This window comes from Mastacembelus armatus, chromosome 18 (genome assembly GCF_900324485.2).
Source record: "Mastacembelus armatus chromosome 18, fMasArm1.2, whole genome shotgun sequence".
Classification (NCBI taxonomy): Eukaryota; Metazoa; Chordata; class Actinopteri; order Synbranchiformes; family Mastacembelidae; genus Mastacembelus; species Mastacembelus armatus.
This window is the reverse complement of record NC_046650.1, coordinates 8,061,168-8,080,401: the sequence shown is the minus strand read 5'-3', so window position 1 is coordinate 8,080,401 and position 19,234 is coordinate 8,061,168. Positions and strand designations below refer to the sequence as shown.

The 19,234-nt window shown below is 41.7% G+C and overlaps 1 protein-coding gene across 1 annotated transcript in view; it reads left to right on the top strand.

The window, feature by feature from the left end:
- Window positions 1–19,234, top strand: part of col4a6 (collagen, type IV, alpha 6) — a 95,235-nt gene that overhangs the window by 74,080 nt on the left and 1,921 nt on the right. Inside the window, exons 16-49 of the mRNA XM_026331506.1 lie at window positions 2,038–2,130; window positions 2,740–2,793; window positions 2,945–3,007; window positions 3,237–3,281; window positions 3,496–3,549; window positions 4,127–4,196; window positions 4,292–4,393; window positions 4,614–4,769; window positions 5,270–5,314; window positions 6,363–6,458; window positions 6,864–7,021; window positions 7,178–7,360; window positions 7,529–7,712; window positions 10,172–10,243; window positions 10,484–10,591; window positions 10,741–10,959; window positions 11,315–11,473; window positions 11,785–11,793; window positions 13,705–13,875; window positions 13,968–14,111; window positions 14,526–14,648; window positions 15,184–15,365; window positions 15,441–15,504; window positions 15,629–15,703; window positions 15,849–15,956; window positions 16,067–16,174; window positions 16,283–16,354; window positions 16,779–16,898; window positions 16,988–17,104; window positions 17,194–17,355; window positions 17,681–17,779; window positions 17,968–18,120; window positions 18,448–18,564; window positions 18,819–19,010. Of these exons, the coding sequence (XP_026187291.1) occupies window positions 2,038–2,130; window positions 2,740–2,793; window positions 2,945–3,007; window positions 3,237–3,281; window positions 3,496–3,549; window positions 4,127–4,196; window positions 4,292–4,393; window positions 4,614–4,769; window positions 5,270–5,314; window positions 6,363–6,458; window positions 6,864–7,021; window positions 7,178–7,360; window positions 7,529–7,712; window positions 10,172–10,243; window positions 10,484–10,591; window positions 10,741–10,959; window positions 11,315–11,473; window positions 11,785–11,793; window positions 13,705–13,875; window positions 13,968–14,111; window positions 14,526–14,648; window positions 15,184–15,365; window positions 15,441–15,504; window positions 15,629–15,703; window positions 15,849–15,956; window positions 16,067–16,174; window positions 16,283–16,354; window positions 16,779–16,898; window positions 16,988–17,104; window positions 17,194–17,355; window positions 17,681–17,779; window positions 17,968–18,120; window positions 18,448–18,564; window positions 18,819–19,010 (3,877 nt within the window). The remainder of the gene's footprint in view (window positions 1–2,037; window positions 2,131–2,739; window positions 2,794–2,944; window positions 3,008–3,236; window positions 3,282–3,495; window positions 3,550–4,126; window positions 4,197–4,291; window positions 4,394–4,613; window positions 4,770–5,269; window positions 5,315–6,362; window positions 6,459–6,863; window positions 7,022–7,177; window positions 7,361–7,528; window positions 7,713–10,171; window positions 10,244–10,483; window positions 10,592–10,740; window positions 10,960–11,314; window positions 11,474–11,784; window positions 11,794–13,704; window positions 13,876–13,967; window positions 14,112–14,525; window positions 14,649–15,183; window positions 15,366–15,440; window positions 15,505–15,628; window positions 15,704–15,848; window positions 15,957–16,066; window positions 16,175–16,282; window positions 16,355–16,778; window positions 16,899–16,987; window positions 17,105–17,193; window positions 17,356–17,680; window positions 17,780–17,967; window positions 18,121–18,447; window positions 18,565–18,818; window positions 19,011–19,234) is intronic.

The following is a 19,234-nucleotide window of genomic DNA, read 5'->3' as shown; positions in this document are numbered from 1 at the left end:
GAGTTTCAAAGTTTAAAGTGTGTTTTGTGAGTTGTCAGAGCAGCAGCACAGATACACTTTCACTGTTGTTAAATGACAGTTCAGGGATTTTGGATGTTTATTTCCCAATTTGGAAAAATGTAAGATTCTTTTATTCCAGGAAAGGAATAAATCAAACTTCGTATTTCTGATCTGTGGATTGTAACTTGCTGCTGGAATCGCTTGCTCCTATACTTCCCATACTGCACTGGGGTGTTTAACCACTTTATCATTTTTTGTCCAACTAGTGGGGTTTGCTTGCCTGCCTCCTCATCCTCAAACCCACCCACCCATCTAATCTGGATAATCACCCACAATTACTAACTGTCATCCTCCTCACAGATCGCATGCATGTTACTCTCAGACAGGTTCAGGGATGAATACAATTAAAACTACAACCTATTTTAGTTGTTTTAGCCTTGGAGACAACAAGGGTTCAAAAATTCTTGATCTACAAGAGACCTGATAAAATCCTCTACATGTTTTTTATATCTCTTTTTCTGTTTTTCTTCATTCTTTCTTACTCTCTGACTTTGTGTATTTATGCTCATGTTTTTAACTTTGCATTTAAATACTGTTCTATTTATTTTTTTTAGTCTTGCCTTTGTCTTGTCTTCTCATGAGCATTAATGTTCATTTGGGACCAGTGAGACAGCTGTTTGACGAATAATTCGTAACTCATAGTCCACCAACAAGAGCTTTTAACCAGATTTCATGGTCTTTTTGTGTTTTTATCTAATCTATTCTAATTTATTTTGATTCTGTGGTCAAAATACTTTGGTTTGGGCCTGTTGTTCATGTTTTAGACCTGTAGGTCCACAGGCCTTACCACTCTAAACATGTTCACTTAATTAGTTAAGTCCTTAAAGACAGGCTTTTTAGTTGCTCTGGAAGAAGTTGGTGTGAGCTGGGTGTCCACATACTCTTCACCATGTAGTCCTTTTTAGCTTTTTGTCTGCTCTTTGAATATTTTTTCTTTGTTGCTTCATATATGTTACCTTTCTCTGCCTGTTCACCTTCCTTTTATTTTATCTCTCTCATCTTCCCTCAAACCTTCCTTTCCCTATTCCCTCTCGGCCCCTCCTGATTGGCTAATGGTCTGCCGTGTGTATTTCGGGCTCCAGGGAGATGTGGGTCTTCCTGGACCCAGTGGGACTCCAACGCTAAGAGGCGAACAACCTGTCATTGTCTACAAAGGCGACAAGGTAACACAGCAAGTGAAGGGAAGGAGCTGAGGTTCGAGCATTTCTTCCATACACAACACATTCACGTGGATGAGGTGGGGTTCATTAAAAATAAAAATGGGGAAAAGGAAGGTCGAGCAGGCAGAAGGTCATTTGTTGTTTGAAAACAAAGGTTAAAAGAGGAAGTGGAGCAGCGATTGCAGCTAACCTTAACAACCACAGAAGGGAGGCCACAGAAACAAGGATGGAGTTGAAGGAGGAGGAGGTGGCAGCTTGGGGTAAGGAGGAGTAGAGGCTGGTCTTTATAAGCTTCCTATAGAATACTAACCTAGCATCTTATTCTTTTTTATTTTAGCTGTATAGAGTTTAATTGAAGGTTTTGGAAACACCACAAAAGTGTGGACCTTGTGTTGATTTCTTTTTTTTAAATGATCAAACCACAGTTGTCTTGATGCAGATATATATATACTTTCACTGGAATGTTTGTAGACAAAATTTAGATTTTAAACAGTTCTTTGAAACAATATTTCTGTTTGGTTTTTGGTAAAACTCCACCAATGAGATCATTTGTGCCTCTATAGATTCTTATTCTACTAAAAAGGTTAGTAATTAATGACATACAAAGACCAGCCTCTCATCATCGCCCCAAAGGCTGCTCCCTCCCTTTTCCTCTGCATACTGCAGCCTACAGGGAGTCCACCCTCCAGCCAACAGTCTCTCCAGACTTTCCCCAAACGCCCCGTTTCCACCGCCTTTCCCCTCCTTCTTCCGTCTTCTCGCCATTTTCACGGTGATCAATATAAACAGCTCTCTCTTCCTTGGTTACGGCATCCAGGGCGACGTGGGCTTGCCCGGTGACCCCGGCCAGCCAATGATCAATGGCATTGTGGAGTTTGTGAGTTTTACCAAAGGAGACAAAGGGATGCAGGTTTGTTGGAAAACACAACTCTTCTCATAGTCGACATTTCTAATGCAAGCAAGGATGTCACAGCTGGACGAGGTTTTAATGCCTGCAGCAGCGTGGGAGTGTCCAACAGCAGCCCCCTGTCCCCTGAAATTCATATCAGGTTTCTCTTACTCTCAGAAGTAACAGCATAAAAGTGAGCAAAAAGTCATATATGCTTGAGTCTGCCAGGGTCTCTTTATGTATATGTTGCCAAATAAAAATGGCAAAAATCAGTGTTTAGCCCCTGCACTGTACACATACTCGTGCCCACTCATATTGTTGATTTTGAAAATATTCATCCATTCATCTGCAGTTGTGCCTGCCTGGGCCAGGACACAGCAATTTGCTCTTCACCTTGTGCTTGAGTCCATTTTTTGTTAATTCATTCATGTAATAGTTGGGGAGTTTTTAATGTTTTATTCTTTATTTTAAGTGAAAAGGGTAGATTTTAGTATAATGGGCAGAAATCAAAATAATGCAAGAAATTCAGACACCAGCTGTTAATTTGACACCATAGTATTCTTCATAATTTTTGTTGTTTTTGTAAAATGATGCATTTGTTCACCTTTGTTCTTTCTGTCTCTCCCAAAGGGTGAGCCGGGCCCAAAGGGAGTCAAAGGATTTCCTGGCAGGCCTGGACAACCTGTAAGTATTGTTCCCCCAGAACCATTCAAATATGAATGAGGTGGTTAGTAAGAATATCATATCCAAAAGGCAAAAACTGTATGCAACATAATCAAAAACTTCACTGAGAAATCAAACTGAAATATTTGTTTCTTTCTCCACCTACTTCCAGGGATTTGCCTGGTACCCTGCTGAACCCGGAGAGAAGGGCATTCCTGGATACCCCGGGGCAAGAGTAAGAGCTAATGCCTGACTCTATGATAATAACTATATATATTAGAGAATAAATACATAAAAATCCTGCCTTAACCTCAGCATAGTCAGGTGCTTTGCTTTCTGACTTCTCCTGTCCAAAATGTCGAGGCTTTGCTCTTCTTCCATAGTAACATTTGCTGTTTAATATTGTTTCTTGTCTGTTATTCTCTTCCTCTGTGGTGGATGTTGTCTGCTATTCCACTGAAAAGGGTCCTCCTGGTTTTAATGGACCTCCTGGCAGTCCAGGACAACAGGTAAGTTTTACAGTACTTTAATTACAACATATTTAGGGTTCAGTTACATAACTAACACTTATTATGAGCCATTATTCTGTAACATCACCATGTAAAGTTTGCTGTCATTCACTTCCACTGCCACCACATATGGTTTTTTAAATATTTATGATTCCCTGAAGTGCAGTATCATGTATTTTGCATAACTCAAAAAAAAATGTCATTTTCCTGACAGGGATTCCAAGGTAGTCCGGGCTTCCCCGGGCAACCAGGATACATAGGAATCAAGGTAAAAGGGGAGTGTGTGTCTATATGGTTGTTCTTTGGTTTTTTCTTGAAAAACAAGGTCTTAAAAATAATGAAATGAACTGCGATTTTTAAAAATGGCCCAAGGTTCAACCATGGTGCAGCATTTTCTTGCAATACCGGTGTTTCACCAGCAGATGGTGCCAGTGTTTCTTAAATTAAACCATGTAATCTGAAGGAGAAAATATCACTGCACTGTTAGGATAAAGTGTTAGTTGCTAATGAATGGTCTATGCATATGATAAAAACCCATATTTTCTTTTTTGCCATTATACAATGGTAATATGTTAAGCATGGCAGAACCATAACCTGAACATGCTGCTGGTCTTAGTCTCTGTATTACTGTGAGATAAATAAAGTTATCAGTCTTGTCATTAAGGCTAACTCTCTGTAGGAAGCCAAGGATATAAATAATAATCTAAGGTTCATTAACATTCAGAGAGTGCTGTTCATTTATTCAACTTGGATTCCTGTAGCTTGGTATGGGTTTGTCAAACCAGGGGACAACTCCAGCCTTATTTCCTTCATGTGATGTTTTGTTCTTTGTGTCTATCTATTAGGGAGACCAGGGAGACCCTGGACCTCCAGGACCTCCTTCTTATGCTGGTGATCTGGGCTCTGTTATTCAAGGTAACACACAAGCGTACACATTTATTTTTCTCCTAATAGTCTCCTTTATGACTATGACCTGCCTTCCTCTATGTGATGCTCTCTGTGTTAACTAGGCCCAGTAGGCGACCCAGGTTTCAATGGTCAACCTGGTCCTCGTGGTGACCAGGGATCTCCAGGGTTCATTGGACCCCCAGGCCAACCAGGAACAGTAATAGGCAAGTTTGAGAACTTTTACAATAAGGTATTGTAGATTTATCGTTAAAAAACTACATCACTAATTATTCAGTAGCAACAGTAATGTGTTGCAGTGCCTACTTTACTTTCTTTTCTCAGCTGTGCACAATGCACAAATCTCACTCAGGCAGCAACTGGTTTACTTTTACATTATCATAATTATTTCATATATCTTAAAATCATATTCTTTTTCTCCAAAAGGCACAGGCAGTTCCGGCGCTCCAGGTTTTCCCGGGTCCCCAGGTCCAAAGGGAGAAAAAGGTAACGCAGGCATACCAGGCTACGGCATTGAAGGAATCCCGGGCTCTCCAGGACTCCCTGGACCTGCAGGACCTCCTGGACCTCAGGGCCCTTCTGGTATGTTCACACAGAATCAGATAACAGAAGTGTTCTTATCCTTCGTAGGTGGTCGTGATCAGGACTGACACGACTTATTTGAGAAATGAGAATGGGGGAATTGAAGCAGAAAAAAGCACATATTTGTAATTACAAGAAGCGTGTTATTTTAAACTTGCATCCTCGTCCTGTATGTGTTTTGATGTGGTTTAAGTTGTCTTTTGTTTATCTTTGGTAAAGCACCTTGAGCTGAATTCTTTAAATAAAAGGAGTTGTAGAAAGAAGAGTTCAGTTTTCTTGTTACTGATAAACTTACACGACAATAATAAACTTGTAGGTGGAGATACGACATCTTTCATGCGTTGGGCTCCAGTTGACAGGAAATAATTAGCCATATGGGAATGGAGTATGTATTTTTTTGCAACCATCAGAGCCTGTTCATCTGTTCATACAGTAAGCATACAGGACAATATAGAATAAAACTTTAAAACATCGGCTGACTGACTTTACTATCCTCCAAGGCGTGAACCGTGATCCCTGCGTCATCTATCCCAGTGGGCCTGAAGGTCAGTCAAATATCCTAAAGCAAGCCATACTGCTATCACCACCATGGCAAAATTCTCCCTACTAAAAAGGAAATTCAAAACAACAAGCACCTTTCAGCAAGCAGTATCTTACTGCCAAAGAGCTTTTTTCTTGCTGTCCTCTGTGCAGGGTGCGGTGGTAAGTATCGCTGAGGAGAGCCCATGCTCTTCACAAGCTTCAGACTTGGATGGGAGGGTCTGTCTTCTCCAAGCTGCTTTTCTCAACTTTGGCCACAAGGTGTCGCCAGCAAAACAAAATTTACTGATTTTACATGGACGTTAATGCTTTGCAGCAGCGTTTACAACAGGGATTTAGTTTTGTTGTGTTGGCACAAACACATTAAATGAAGGAAGAGAACATTTTTAAAAATTTCAACACAAACTGAAAGAAAATAATAGTAACAACAATATTTGTGATTTCAGTTTATTGAGAATACAAGAATAATATTTATATTATATATCTCACATGTGATATACATGTTTAGTGCTAATAATAAATAAATAATCAGTATGTTTGTTGACAAGTTTGTTTTCTTTTGTGTAGGTGCCAAACTACAGCATGCTGGGCATGCTTATGACAAGCGGCCCTTAGACATTATAGTCGATGTAAAATCACTTTAATGCTGTTTTATGATTTACAATGGACTAAACAATTTAAGGCTTAAAAAAATAAGCATCTATCATCTTGCAACAGCAGCTCAAATCTTCTATCAAATCAGATAACATGGGCAAACTAACACTGATTTCACACTGTGACACTAAGCTGTTCATGCACTGCCCTGGTTTGGTGTATTCCTTTTTATAGTATAGACATATTCAGGTGAGATGGTAGAAAAAATATTTTCCTCCAGGACAGGAACAATCCATCAAGTTTACGCCTTCAATCAGTGCAATTCAGCTTAAGATCAAACAGTCTGAAATCTAAAAATCACAGTTTGTATTTAGTTTTCAGTAATAATTTTATATGTGTGTGTGTGTGTGTGTGTGTGTGTGTGTGTGTGTGTGTGTGTGTGTGTGCGTGCAATTGCAGAATTCCCTGAAAATACACCTGTTGGCTTCCCTGGAGAGATCGGGGCGCCTGGCCCCATAGGACCACTGGGTGCCAAAGGCTACAAGGGCATACGAGGTAAACAGGCGCATCAACTGGAAACACAAACTGTTCTGAAAGAAGAGACTTCGGTTTTAATTTAGTTTTCTTGTTTTCAGTGACTGGTTGAAAAGCTTTGTTCTGCGCAGAGAACCCATTATGTTCATTCATTACAGTCATATTGTTGTTTACATTTGACCTGTTTCTCATGTTAAAATTGGTTTATCAGCTTTTTCAGGAGTCACTTTTCTTATCTGCACAGATACCTGGGGTTTTGGCTTGATGACACACTCCATGATTATCTTCATTCATAGCTTCACTTCATTATCACAATATCTGCTGCTTCTTATATAACCTCTACTTTGACCCGCCTTTTTCGCATGTTTCACTCTTTTGCTCATCTAACTTCTTGTTTCCTTTCCACTTTTCCTTTTTTGTCTCCAGGTGATCCTGGGGAATGTGCCTGTCTAGGAGGAGTCACCACTGGGTTGCCTGGTTTACCTGGAGACCCAGGAATTGATGGAAACCCTGGCTTCACTGGACCAAAGGGTGAGCGTGGTAACCCTGGTTCACCCGGCTTTAATGGTGCTCAGGGACCTCTTGTAAGTATGAATTCGCCTCAACTGATTTATATTAGTATTTGCTTGTTGTTGAATATTATGTTTTAGCTGACAAATCATATAAGTTATAGAGTCCAGCAATATAAATTGTATGCAGAAGGAGTTTGTGAAGTTTCTGTCATTTCTCTCCTCCTGCAGGGTCGACGTGGTGAAACAGGTATTTTTGGTCGTAAAGGGGAGAAGGGGGCACCTTACTACCCCAGTCAGGCTTTGGGGATAAAAGGAGAGCTCGGAGCTCCTGGACCAAGAGGACCTGCTGGTGAAAGTGGAAAATCTGGCAGAGATGGATTGCCTGGCTTCCCTGGACTTCCTGGACCCCCAGTAAGTATTTAAGTACTGTATTTAAAGGGTTTCATCTGCAGATTTTAACAAGTTCTCAAAAGGAGTTATACGGATAAGGATTTTGAAACAGCCTTTCTCTCCTTTCCTATCCTACCCTTTCTTTCTTTTCCTTTCCTTGCTGTTTTTTTCCCTTCCATTCAACTGCAGGGCGACGCTGGCTTTGGCACTATCGGAGAGCGGGGTTTCCCAGGGTTCCCAGGAACTAAAGGTCGTCCTGGCGGCCCTGGAGAGGCCGGTGTTGGCTACGTCGGAACACCTGGCTTTCGCGGGGAGCCTGGAGACCCCGGTATACCTGGGTCGCCAGGGCAACCAGGTTTACCTGGCCCAAGAGGTAAGGGAAGCCATGGAGGAATAGTCAAAGCAAAAGAAGCTGAAGGAAGTGTTTGTTAGTTTGCTTGGTGTTGCATGTGTCCACGAGTGTGACTGAGAGAGAATAAGGAAGAAAATGCATGTGTTTGCATGGATGTTACACCACAGGGTGACATCCCAACCATACATCCATCTCATCCCATCACCGTCCATTCTCCATTACTACTGTACTCTAGTTACCATAGCAACCCGATCCTAACATTGTAAACCATTAAAAGACATTTGTAGGGGATCAAACAGTTCCTGGTTCATCCGCCCTGCTGAAGCAGCCAAATCTCCAGAGCCTGAAGGGACAACGTGACCCTCGTCAAATTTTCTCTCCCAGAGCAGCTTCCTGCCCTTCATGCATCGGCTCCAGCAGCATACTGTTAACCACGATTAATGGTCTCCATTAATGTGCTTATACACTTCTTCTGCAACCAATAATCTATAATCCATAAACTGCTTCATTAGATGACTGACTGATGCACAATGATGAGATTTTAATGCTGATTGCGCAACAACCTCTGTGCTTCTTTAGTCCAAGAGGAGGTGAGAAGATTTTATCTAAAAAATGATGATTGATGATTCACAAAGCAGCAAAAAAGCTGAGTTTGGTGTGGTTTGCTGCTATGTCTTACAAATTCTTTGTTTTGTGTGTCCTTTATTAACTGGAACAAAAAGCCAGTGTCACAGATTTGCTTTGTAAAGTTCATTAAACGCAATTAAAGCCACACCCACCAAAGTATTATTCACGCCTTCCTCTGTGAGACTAAAGGACACAAATTCTTCAGCAACAGCCACTCATCTTCAGTATGAATGTGTGCTCTCATACCATGGTGCTAAAGCTCACCTCGCTTTTAATGGGACAGTTATTTTCACACACGGGAGCTGAGAGAGAATGAGCAGAGAACAACACGGTCAATTTAGCTGTAATTTTACAGCGTTTTGTTACATCTCTGTCACTTTCACAGGCTGTTAGCTGATGTCTCTCTTTCTCTCGCTCCTCCTGCTGTGGGAAATAACCAGTTTGTAAGCTTTTTTGAAGCAAGCATTTTAATATGCTTTTGCCTTAACTGAATGAGCCTTGAATTAATGGAATGAAACTGATTACCGATACCTGAGTGACGAAAAATCTTTTTTTCTTTTTGCTTTTTTGGCACATGCAAATGACCCTGACCGGCTTTGTATGCTGCCTTCTTTTACCCCTCCCTCTCTCTCTCTCTCTCTCTCTCTCTCTCTCTCTCTTTCTCTTTCTCTTTCTCTCTCTCCCCCCTTGTCTCTGTGTCTCTCTCTCTCCATCCGTCTATTTCTCCATCTCTCTCACCGTCCTTGTGCATGTGTATCTGTCCAGGTGAAAACAGCTGTGGAGGGGTTAATGACGTCGGAGAGGGAACGGGTGGGTAACTAACTTTTTCATCCACCAGCCAGAGTAACGAGGTTGGGACATAATCTGTAGCTTTAGTGTGAGGAAGCCCAGCGACTTGCGGATTCATAAACTATCCCTGAAGTAAAAGCCGTACGGGAGCAGCAGAGAGCAGCAGGAGATTTAACCAAATACAGGAAACAGCTGATACAGAATACAGCTGATATGCTGTTAATCATTTGTTTGTTAGTCTTCTGCTCTCAGGGGTCCCACACAGGCAGAGTCGGTCAGTGATTGTTGACTTGCAGGTTTAACCAAATGTGTGGATTTTCAGGGCAAACCCACCTTTTTGAAACGCGTACTATGATCCATTCAGTCTGCTTTTCCTCCTCCAGTCAGCGCTGCTGAAACCTGGCACATGTTTTCAAGCCCTGCCTCTGCTAAGTGCTTTTAACCCGAGAAGGGAGGGAAGGGAGCCAGTGGAAATAATGGAACTGATCCCGAGACAGCACAACCCACATTAATATCGAAGCCTGTGTATCATCTTCTAATTTTTCAACACTCCTTTAATAGGATGAATTGGCTACTAACATCGCTCAGCCTACGACACACAGTAAATCTTACGATTAAGCTCAGATTAACCTGAATAAATTCTTTTATTTGAAAGTAGTGATGGTGTGAATGGAGGCGATAGACAATCATTGAATTTCAGAAATATCATTGTTCAGAAATGATTATATAAGTTTTTTTTGTTTGTTTTACATAGTAAACATTTGCAAGGCTTAGTTTAAAACAATGTACTGTTTATAGTATACCACTATAACAGTATCAGTGGTGCATAGTACTAGGCATTTTGTGTGTTTTTGCTACATATTGCACAATGTTGATTTGTGTTTATTGTGTGAATCCTTTAGACTTGGCCAAAATTATAACTAGTGCTGGTACCCAAGAACTTCCTAAACAGTCTGGAAGTATTTGGGTATAAGTAGTAACTGTCACAATTGTGTGTCAGTGTGTTCACCATATATTGTTTGAACATGTGTGGTGGTTGCTAACTTATATGTGACTGCTACCAGGCCAGCTTCTACCTTGCACCATACCTGGCGAGGAAGGAGACCCCGGGCCTCCAGGTTTACCGGGTCAACCAGGTAACATTCAGTAGAGGTTTTGCTGTGCTTTTTCTTTATTTAACAGTTTGCACGTAATAAATTTGATGCAGATATTAATAGCAGCTGTTGTCTCATTCTAAGAAATATGTCAGATGTTTTGTTTTCAGCTAAAATTAGATTTTTATACTGGTTTTGTCTGCAATGGATCACATTTTAGCTTTAACTAAAAACAAAAATACTAATTACCTAATTGAAGTCATACCTCTCTGCACATGTCAGGACCCAAAGGTCAGCCAGGTTTACCAGGAAACTCTGGAACACCAGGGTTTGAAGGTGTCAAGGGAGAGAGAGGAGAACCTGGTTTTGGAGGCCAACCAGGACCTCAAGGTATTCCTGCATTGGGCCCAGTTTGTCTACTGTTTATTTTTACTGTGATTGTAATTGGCTTTAGATTAAAGCTAAAACTAATGAAAGACAAGGTACCATCCCCTTCCACAAATTATATGTAAGTCAGACATTTACATTCCTTCCTTCAGGTTTCCCTGGGCCCAGAGGGGAGCCTGGCGTTCCAGGCATCCCAGGAGAAAGTTTTGATGGAGACAGGGGGAAAGATGGTATTCCAGGGCGTCCTGGACCCAAAGGTCAACCTGGAGAGGTATTGGGAGCCACGCCTGGACCTCCAGGACCAAATGGTTTACCAGGAACTCCTGGAGACAAAGGCCAGCCTGGGACACCAGGAGGACCAGGATCACCTGGTGAATCAGAAACAGAAAAACTCACATTGTTGTATTCTTAAACGCCCTGCTGCTGGTGTTAAAGGAGAAACTAACATAAGTAGCATGTTAGCAGTAAAATAATGCTGTGGAAGTAGCAGCTGCAGTTCCAGTGGTTTTAGCAGTTGTAGTATATTTACTGTAGTATGTAGTACTGTACTTAATATACTGTTGGGTCGTTTAATATGTAATAACACAATATATGTTAGAAGATGAGCACCTAGTTAATTATAACTAAAATAAAACCTTTAAGTAGCAGAAAAAGGAAATTTTAAGTAATAAATTAAAATAGCAGCGGTAATATTTGTGAACATATTTATTTTTCTTCCTCTGTCAGGTTTTAAAGGCCGTGTCGGGGTTCCTGGACTGAAGGGAGAGAGCGGAGTCGACGGTCTTCCTGGTATTCCAGGCCCTCCTGGAGAACCAGGCGCGGTGATTGGTAGCACTCCCGGTCGACCTGGTGTTCCTGGTGAAAGGGGACAGAGTGGACCACTAGGTGAGGGAAAAGACTCAGCAAACATGTTGATGAAACTTGTTACTTCTATATATTTGTAACTTTATTCCTAATAGAAGATGATATTAGTCACGTCAGTTTTGGTTGATGTCTTTCATCACTTATTTTCACCATTGTTTGTTCATCCCCCTGTTTTTTTTTCACTTTTTTTATCTCCTCATCCTGTTTTGCTTTTCTTCTTGTCCTGTTTTCCCTATTCTTTCCTTCCTACTTTTTACACGTCGCCACTATCATCTCTAAAAATCCACCCATCCTTCCATCCTCTTCTTCTTGGTGTTGGTTATTCACTATAGGCTGCCAAGGTGAGACACTCTCTGCCCCATCCAGTATCCATTCCTCCCTCTACCATCCACTCCATCCTGTGCATCCTCTATCCTCTTGCTATGTATGCCTTAGATCAAACGCTATAAGTACTACCTACCTCAAAGTGCCTGACTACTCTACGTTTCACATCTGTACAGCAAACAAATGTCCATCTTCGTAATTGATTTAAAATTTGTTAATCACCCCGTTAACATTCAAATAACTCCAATGTGGTTAGTCGTTTGCACATTGTGTGGATTTGTGCATTATGAACATTTTAGTTTCATTCATTCTCAAGTTCATGACACGTCAGACTGTGATAATGAGACAGATGTTGTGCTTGCACAAATGATGTGCAAATGGATGAGACCACCTCGGAGTCAGTGGGGTGCTGACATAAAAAGCCTAAGTTTGAAATTTCAATATTTGATTCCTGAAAAATGGTCTGAGCACAAATGTGTATTATGTGTCCACGATCAAATTGAAATGTTTTAATTAATATTCTGATCACATGGGGTGCCAACCTTACAGAGGAGCAAGGTTTAAATAAGGTTTGGTAATATTCCCTACAGGTATCAGTAGTTGTTTAATTAGATGATGTACCATGAATAATTGATGTGAAATATGCAGGTAGTACAGCAGTGTACAGAATAGATTGTGCAAAAATGTTTAACTAGTAACCATTTGCTTCTATATCCAGCTAAGTGATCAGCTTTCTTCTGGGTGACGTAGTTAGGTTTATCTTAATCATCTTGACCTGATGTGCAGAAACACATATAGACACTGAAATCTACTAATGTGTTGACGCAGGTTCTCTCAGTAACAAGCAGGGACTATTTTGTAAATGGGTTTTGGTTGTTGAGCATTAAATCTTTGGTGTTGGAACTTTCTTGACCTACTTTAAACTGCACGTTGCTGTGCTGAATTATCACACAATTAAAGACTCATTCAGATGAAGGTCAGCGTATTTGTTTAAGATGGACATTTTAGTTGTGAGACACTCAAAGACAGAACATTTTTTAACACACGCACCTACTGACATTTGCTTTTGTTTTTGTAGCCAGAACTAACCCTGATAGTCGAATTATAGATTCTAATCTGTGCCAAATGTGTGTATTGTATTAACTGCAATAGGCTTGTGTGACAGCAAAAGTTTCTGGTGCAAATGCTGTTTAACATCGAGTCTAGAGGCCTTTTATACACTCTTAAAAAAACTTTTTATTTTCAGCACATCCCTGCATTGTTCAAGATGAGTGACATATGAGCTAAATATCAGAAGTTCCAGCTGTTTTGCATGGATGTGTTGAAAATATCTTTTTAAGACTGTAAACCGCTGCTGTTTAGTATGCTCTTCTGTAGAACAAACAAACGTTATGTGGTTGATCCTGGCTAATTCAGTCTGGAATTGCACTTGAGGTTCTTATGTATTTTAACAAAAGAACTTAATTACAAAATTACATATGTACATTAGCAGATTTTTAAAAGTTTACAATCCCTGAATGTGTATAGCAAATAAAGTTTGTGTCTGTTTAGTAACATCCCAGATCTAAGTGCAATTTCAGCCTAACAAAGTCAGTGGAACAGTGTAAAGGAATATGTATGCTTACATAGTCGTCTGCTTTGTGCCAAAGTGTGTATCCGTGTATGTGTATTCAGAATAGAAAAACAGACAGGTTTCTTTTTTTGACACTTAAAAAAGACTGTAATTATGTTGGAGGTAAGTTCATTTATTTAAAAATATAAAGGTAAGATTGTATTTGTTAGTATGACATTTATTTTTGTTTTATATGCTTTGCATCTAAAAAATGCTTTTTCATTTTCTACTTGTCTCTTAATGCTGTCATTATGTTGTCTGACTGAATCTCTCTGTTTTTTTTGTTTTTTGTCCCTTATTGTCCATCAATCACCAGGTTTTCCTGGGCGAAAGGGAGAAAGAGGAGACCTAGGTTTACCAGGCCCTGTTGGGATTAAGGGATCCCCAGGACTGTCCGGTTTCCCTGGGTCAATGGGGCCAAGGGGACGCCCTGGACCTCCAGGACCAGGAGTTAGAGGGGGAGCCCCAGGAGCACCAGGAAGAAAGGGTAGGCTGCAGCCCTGTTTGTCACTAGTTATGAACTTTTTTTGTATAACATCTCCCCGTGCTGTCATTTGGGTCCTCTGTGTCTTTTCACAGGTGAGAAAGGTTTCCCAGGAATTATGGGTTTCCCTGGATTTCCAGGGCGTTCTGGTACTCCAGGATTTCTGGGAGGGAAAGGACTGTCTGGTGGGCCTGGAAGAGATGGGCTTCCTGGTGGACCCGGACAATTTGGACTGAAAGGTACAGCCCTACCAGGGTGTCACCATTTGATGGCGTTGTGTTCACAAAAACACATTCACACATAAACCAACACATGTAGACACAGTTCACTGCAGAATCAAGCTTCTTTGTTTACCATTGTTGCTGCAACTTTAAAAATATTAGCAACTTGTGTTTTATAACAGAATAAACTCTACTTACACCTTGAAATGTTTACCTTAGTGACTTTTTGTGAAGATTTAAACATATGTGTAGTTTCTCCGTAAATGTTACATTTGGCACACAGGCTGTGACACAGCCTTTATTCTGCTACATCTCACATTGTAAAGTGTTAAATCATATTATTAAAGGTTATACAGCAGTATTTGCACAGTAATGCATCTCAAGAGAGCTGCAGTGAATGACACTAACATCCATGTGTTTTTACTGCTATAGGTGAGAGAGGATTCCCTGGTCCTCCTGGGCTGCCTTCCCTGCCCTTACCAGCAGAGTTTGTAGAGAAAGGAGTTCCTGGAAACCCTGGAAGCAGTGGCCTTCCTGGCTTCACTGGACCTAGAGGTAAATCTAGTTCCTGAATTGACTTACACATTTCTTCACTGGGCAATTTTTGATACTTAAACTGAACATTGTCTTTTTATTCTGCAACTGTAAATCTTACAGAGGTTGTGACTTACAGTGGTGTGAAAAAGTGTTTGCCCCCCCATGTTAAAACATAACTTAACTGTGGTTTATCACACCTGAGTTCAGTTCCTCCAGCCACACCAGGCCTGATTACTGCCACACCTGTTCACAATCAAGAAATCACTTAAATAGGACCTGCCTGACAAAGTGAAGTAGACCAAAAGATCCTCAAAAGCTAGACATCATGCTGAGATCCAAAGACTCCAAGAGGTCACAAAAGACCCCACAACAACATCCAAAGAACTGCAGGCCTCACTTGCCTCAGTTAAGGTCCCTGTTCATGACTCCACCATAAGAAAGAGACTTTGATCTTAATCATCAACAGGGTTTTAAATATTGATTAAATAATGACTAAATAAAATAAAATCACTCCTTGTTGCACTGGTAAACACCACTCTGTGTCTGGTTTTAGGTGACAAGGGTAAGCCAGGGCTGCCTGGTGGTCCAGGTCTACCTGGATTCTCTGGCTTTCCTGGGCAGATTAAAGGGCAGCCTGGACAGCCTGGGTTTCCTGGGCAGCCAGGAGCTCCAGGATTTCTTGGACCAAAGGGAGAAGCTGGAATCATGGGATTCCCCGGCATGTCTGGAGCAACGGTAAGAAGATGCACAAAACTGTAAATGCTAATGTGCATTTAGGAGGGAGATTGAAGTTCTAATGGCATATTTCAGGGTGATAATGGTGCACCTGGTTTCCCTGGCAACCCTGGAGAATCTGGCCGCCAAGGTCCTAAAGGTGAGTGAAAACATCAGGCCACAGACTGAAAACACTCTTTAAAACATCTGTTCTTCTATCAAGTCTGTTTATGACTCAGTTTAAACATGCATCCATGCACTGATTCACATGTTCTGCTCCTCAGGTCTACCTGGAGAGAGTATTGGTTATCCTGGCACTCCAGGAGCTAGAGGTCTGCCAGGAACTTCAGGCTTTCCAGGTAAGAGTCACCATGTTGTCAATCATTTGTTGATGGAGTTGTGCTTCCTCTGGTTTGAACTTCAGAAATCAGACAAAAAGTGATATCAATATTTATCTTGTCATCAGTTATAAAACATCTGATGCTGTTCATTGTTTCTCCTCAGGTGCTCGCGGCCTTGATGGTGCCCCTGGTGACAATGGCTTTCCTGGAAGTCCAGGTTTCCCCGGAGTGAAGGGAGCCCCCGGCGAACTAGGACGCCCTGGAATAATGGGTAAGAGACAAACTTGTGATGTTCACAAAAAAACTCACATGAAAACTCTCATTAGGAAACCAGACTGAGATACTACCTTATTTATTGGTCTTGATTATTGATCTGCACAGGTTCCCTGGGTTTCCCTGGAGCAAAGGGTCAGCCTGGCTTCCCTGGAAAAAGAGGAGAAGATGGACCTCTTGGTGTGCCTGGAGGTCCTGGAGGTCCTGGACTCAAAGGTGAGCAAAACCCCTATCTATTTTCACTTTTATCTTTCCAAATGAGACAGCATAACATAACAGGCAGAGGCTGCCGACAAGCACACTCAGTCTGTCATGCTTTCACAGGTTTGCCTGGATCCCCTGGTTTAGATGGACTTAATGGCCTTCCTGGCCCCAAAGGCCTCTCTGGAACCCCAGGCAAGGACCTCATTACACACACCAGAATCTCATAATGCTTCTAGGTCTTTTAGTCCTTTATATGAAGGAAATTTTACGTAAGACAGTAGGAGGTTTGCAGAAACAGGACACACTGGCAGCACAGTGCCCATGAAACACATAGCAGTAAAACTCACATAAATGTAAAAATGATTCTGTTATTCTCTGCCAAAGCACAGTGTCTGGTGAAGATGCATTATAAAAAGCCTGGTTGGCTACATGAATAAAACCAAGATAAATCTGTATCAGCCACATTCAGGCTCAAACAATCACACACCTCGCCCACACACAAGGGAAAGGAATTACAGTTTCCATGAAAGAATCAGCAGAAGTTTTCCCTCTATCTGCTGCAGTTGCTGCATTGAAAATGAACTTCTGTGTAATGTTTGCTTCCTATTGTGTTTAGGTGCAATCCTAGGAGGCACCGCTGGTGATCCTGGTATTCCAGGCTTGAAGGGAGAGAGAGGCGTCTCCTACCCAGGAGTTTCAGGTCCCCCTGGACTAAAGGGAGAAAGAGGAGCACCAGGTGAGACAGGGAAATTAAAAATTATGATTGAATATGAATGAAATAAAATATTGATATGGCCAACTGGTTCATTTTTGTCTGTGTATTAGGTAGTCTGGGACTTCCTGGGTTCCCAGGTCGGCCTGGAGTTCCTGGTGAGGCTGTGAGGTCGGATATTCGTGGACCTATAGGAGACCCTGGCTTCCCTGGACTGGATGGAGAGTATGGTAAATACATTTCCTCCATCCCATTTTCTTTATCTTCTCATTTCATTTTCTTTCTAAATTCTTTACATTCCCTTTTTTGTCTCATGCAGGTTTCGAAGGACCTCCAGGTCCTCCGGGACCACCTGGTCCAGGTACAGCTCAAGGAGATAGGGGTGACTCTGGGCTCCCAGGCTTACCTGGCTCCCCTGGCACGAAAGGAGAACCAGGAGTCCCTGCAGGACCTGGACTCCCTGGCAGCCCTGGTCTCAGAGGTAATGTGATGCATGTCAAAAATATGACATGCACAAAAAACACAGCGTCCATCCATCCATCCATATTCTGTGGTGTTTATCCTGTAGAGCAGGGGTCTCAAACTCCAATTTTAAAGGCCACTGTCCTGCTTTTTTTCCATCTATCCCTGCCCTACCCACTGCTGATTACCTGGACCAGTGTGTGTTCAGCCAATCAGAAACTACAAGGGCTGGGATAGTTGGAAAAGAAGCAGGACAGTGGCCTTCGAGGACTGGAGCTGGAGAGACCACTGCTATAGAGGTTCCCAGGGTACTCAGAGAAAACCCACTTTTTTTTTTTTTCCAGGAGCACGAGGTGTGCCTGGTTTCAGTGGAGGCCCTGGTCTCAAGGGTTTCTCCGGTGACCCTGGTTACTATGGAAACAAAGGAGCCAAAGGAAGACAAGGTAAGAGGACTTTAGTCATTCCACAAGTATAATTTCATAAGTGGATTGGGATGGTACAGGACATTTATACAGTTTAGTCATTATACTGCAACGTTTCTTTTGTTCACTTTCACCCTTTCTTGCACCACTATTCCATCTTCTTCCTGCTCACCTTCCTTCATTTTCGTTTTCCATCCCTTCCTGTCCAGGGGAGCGTGGCAATAAGGGTGCCCCTGGAATCGTAATTCCTTCTAAACCAATGGACTCTACGATATTCTATGGAGACCCAGGTTTGAGTGGAGAAACTGGTATTACTGGTGACTTTGGAGAATTCGGTCAGCCTGGAATGCCTGGACGTCCAGGTGAATAGTGAAACAGCCCAGCTTTTAATCTGAAAACACTGATGCTAAAAATTGTTTTAGCTCATTGTTTGGTCATTATAGTCTACATGTAGACACAAAAAATGTTATTTTCTTATATGTTTATATTAAATTCACATTTTAGATTGTTATACACTCCCTGTTATAAAATGTATATTATTATAGCGATTTATTATATTGTCATCCTTTATCTGGATGTCTACAAGAAGACGTTGTAGTTTTAGAGAAGTAAGATCATAACACTGATATCTGCATACAGTTACATTGTAGTGTGTTAAAAATGATTCACTGTGTTATCTACCTCTGCAGGTCCTAAAGGTCGAACTGGTCCTACTGGTAAACAAGGAAGGTCTGGAGGTGCTGGTCTGCCGGGATACGTCGGTGACCCTGGGCTTCCTGGTTTCCCTGGCCCTACTGGAGAGGAAGGTCAGTCTGTCTGTTTGTCCTACTGTCTCTGTCAAAGATGGAGCCTATTTCTAACTAGTTTGTCTCAGATTCTGATAACAAATGGAGTCTATTTCAATGAGTGCTAATGGAACCACTGAAAATACTTTAAAAACACTCTTCAACCCATAAATTCCTCCAGGGCAGTCCCTATACTGTTTTTTTGTTAATATGAAAAGAAAACAACACACTACTGACCCAATTTTCCAGCAAAGTTTCTGTTTTCTCTTCCCCAGGTCGCGCTGGTGCAGTCGGTCCCCCTGGTCTTCCCGGCAGTGTCGGCCGCAGTTACAGCATTGGATACACTCTGGTGAAGCACAGCCAGAGCTCCCAGGTTCCCATGTGCCCTCAGGGCATGGCCAAACTGTGGGATGGATACAGTCTGCTCTATGTGGAGGGACAGGAGAAGGCACACAACCAGGACCTTGGTGTGGAAACATTCATTCTCTTTCAATAATGCATTGTGACAGTGGTCTGCAGTTGTTTCATACCTTTACCATCTGTGACCAATAGGACCTTTCTTCCCATTGACACCAATATTGGAGAAAAGCAAAATAAAACTAAAATCTGAATATTATTTGGATATCCATTTATTCTCAGGATTACCACACTCCTACCCAAAACCTTTTGATATATCAGACAGGAGAAATTA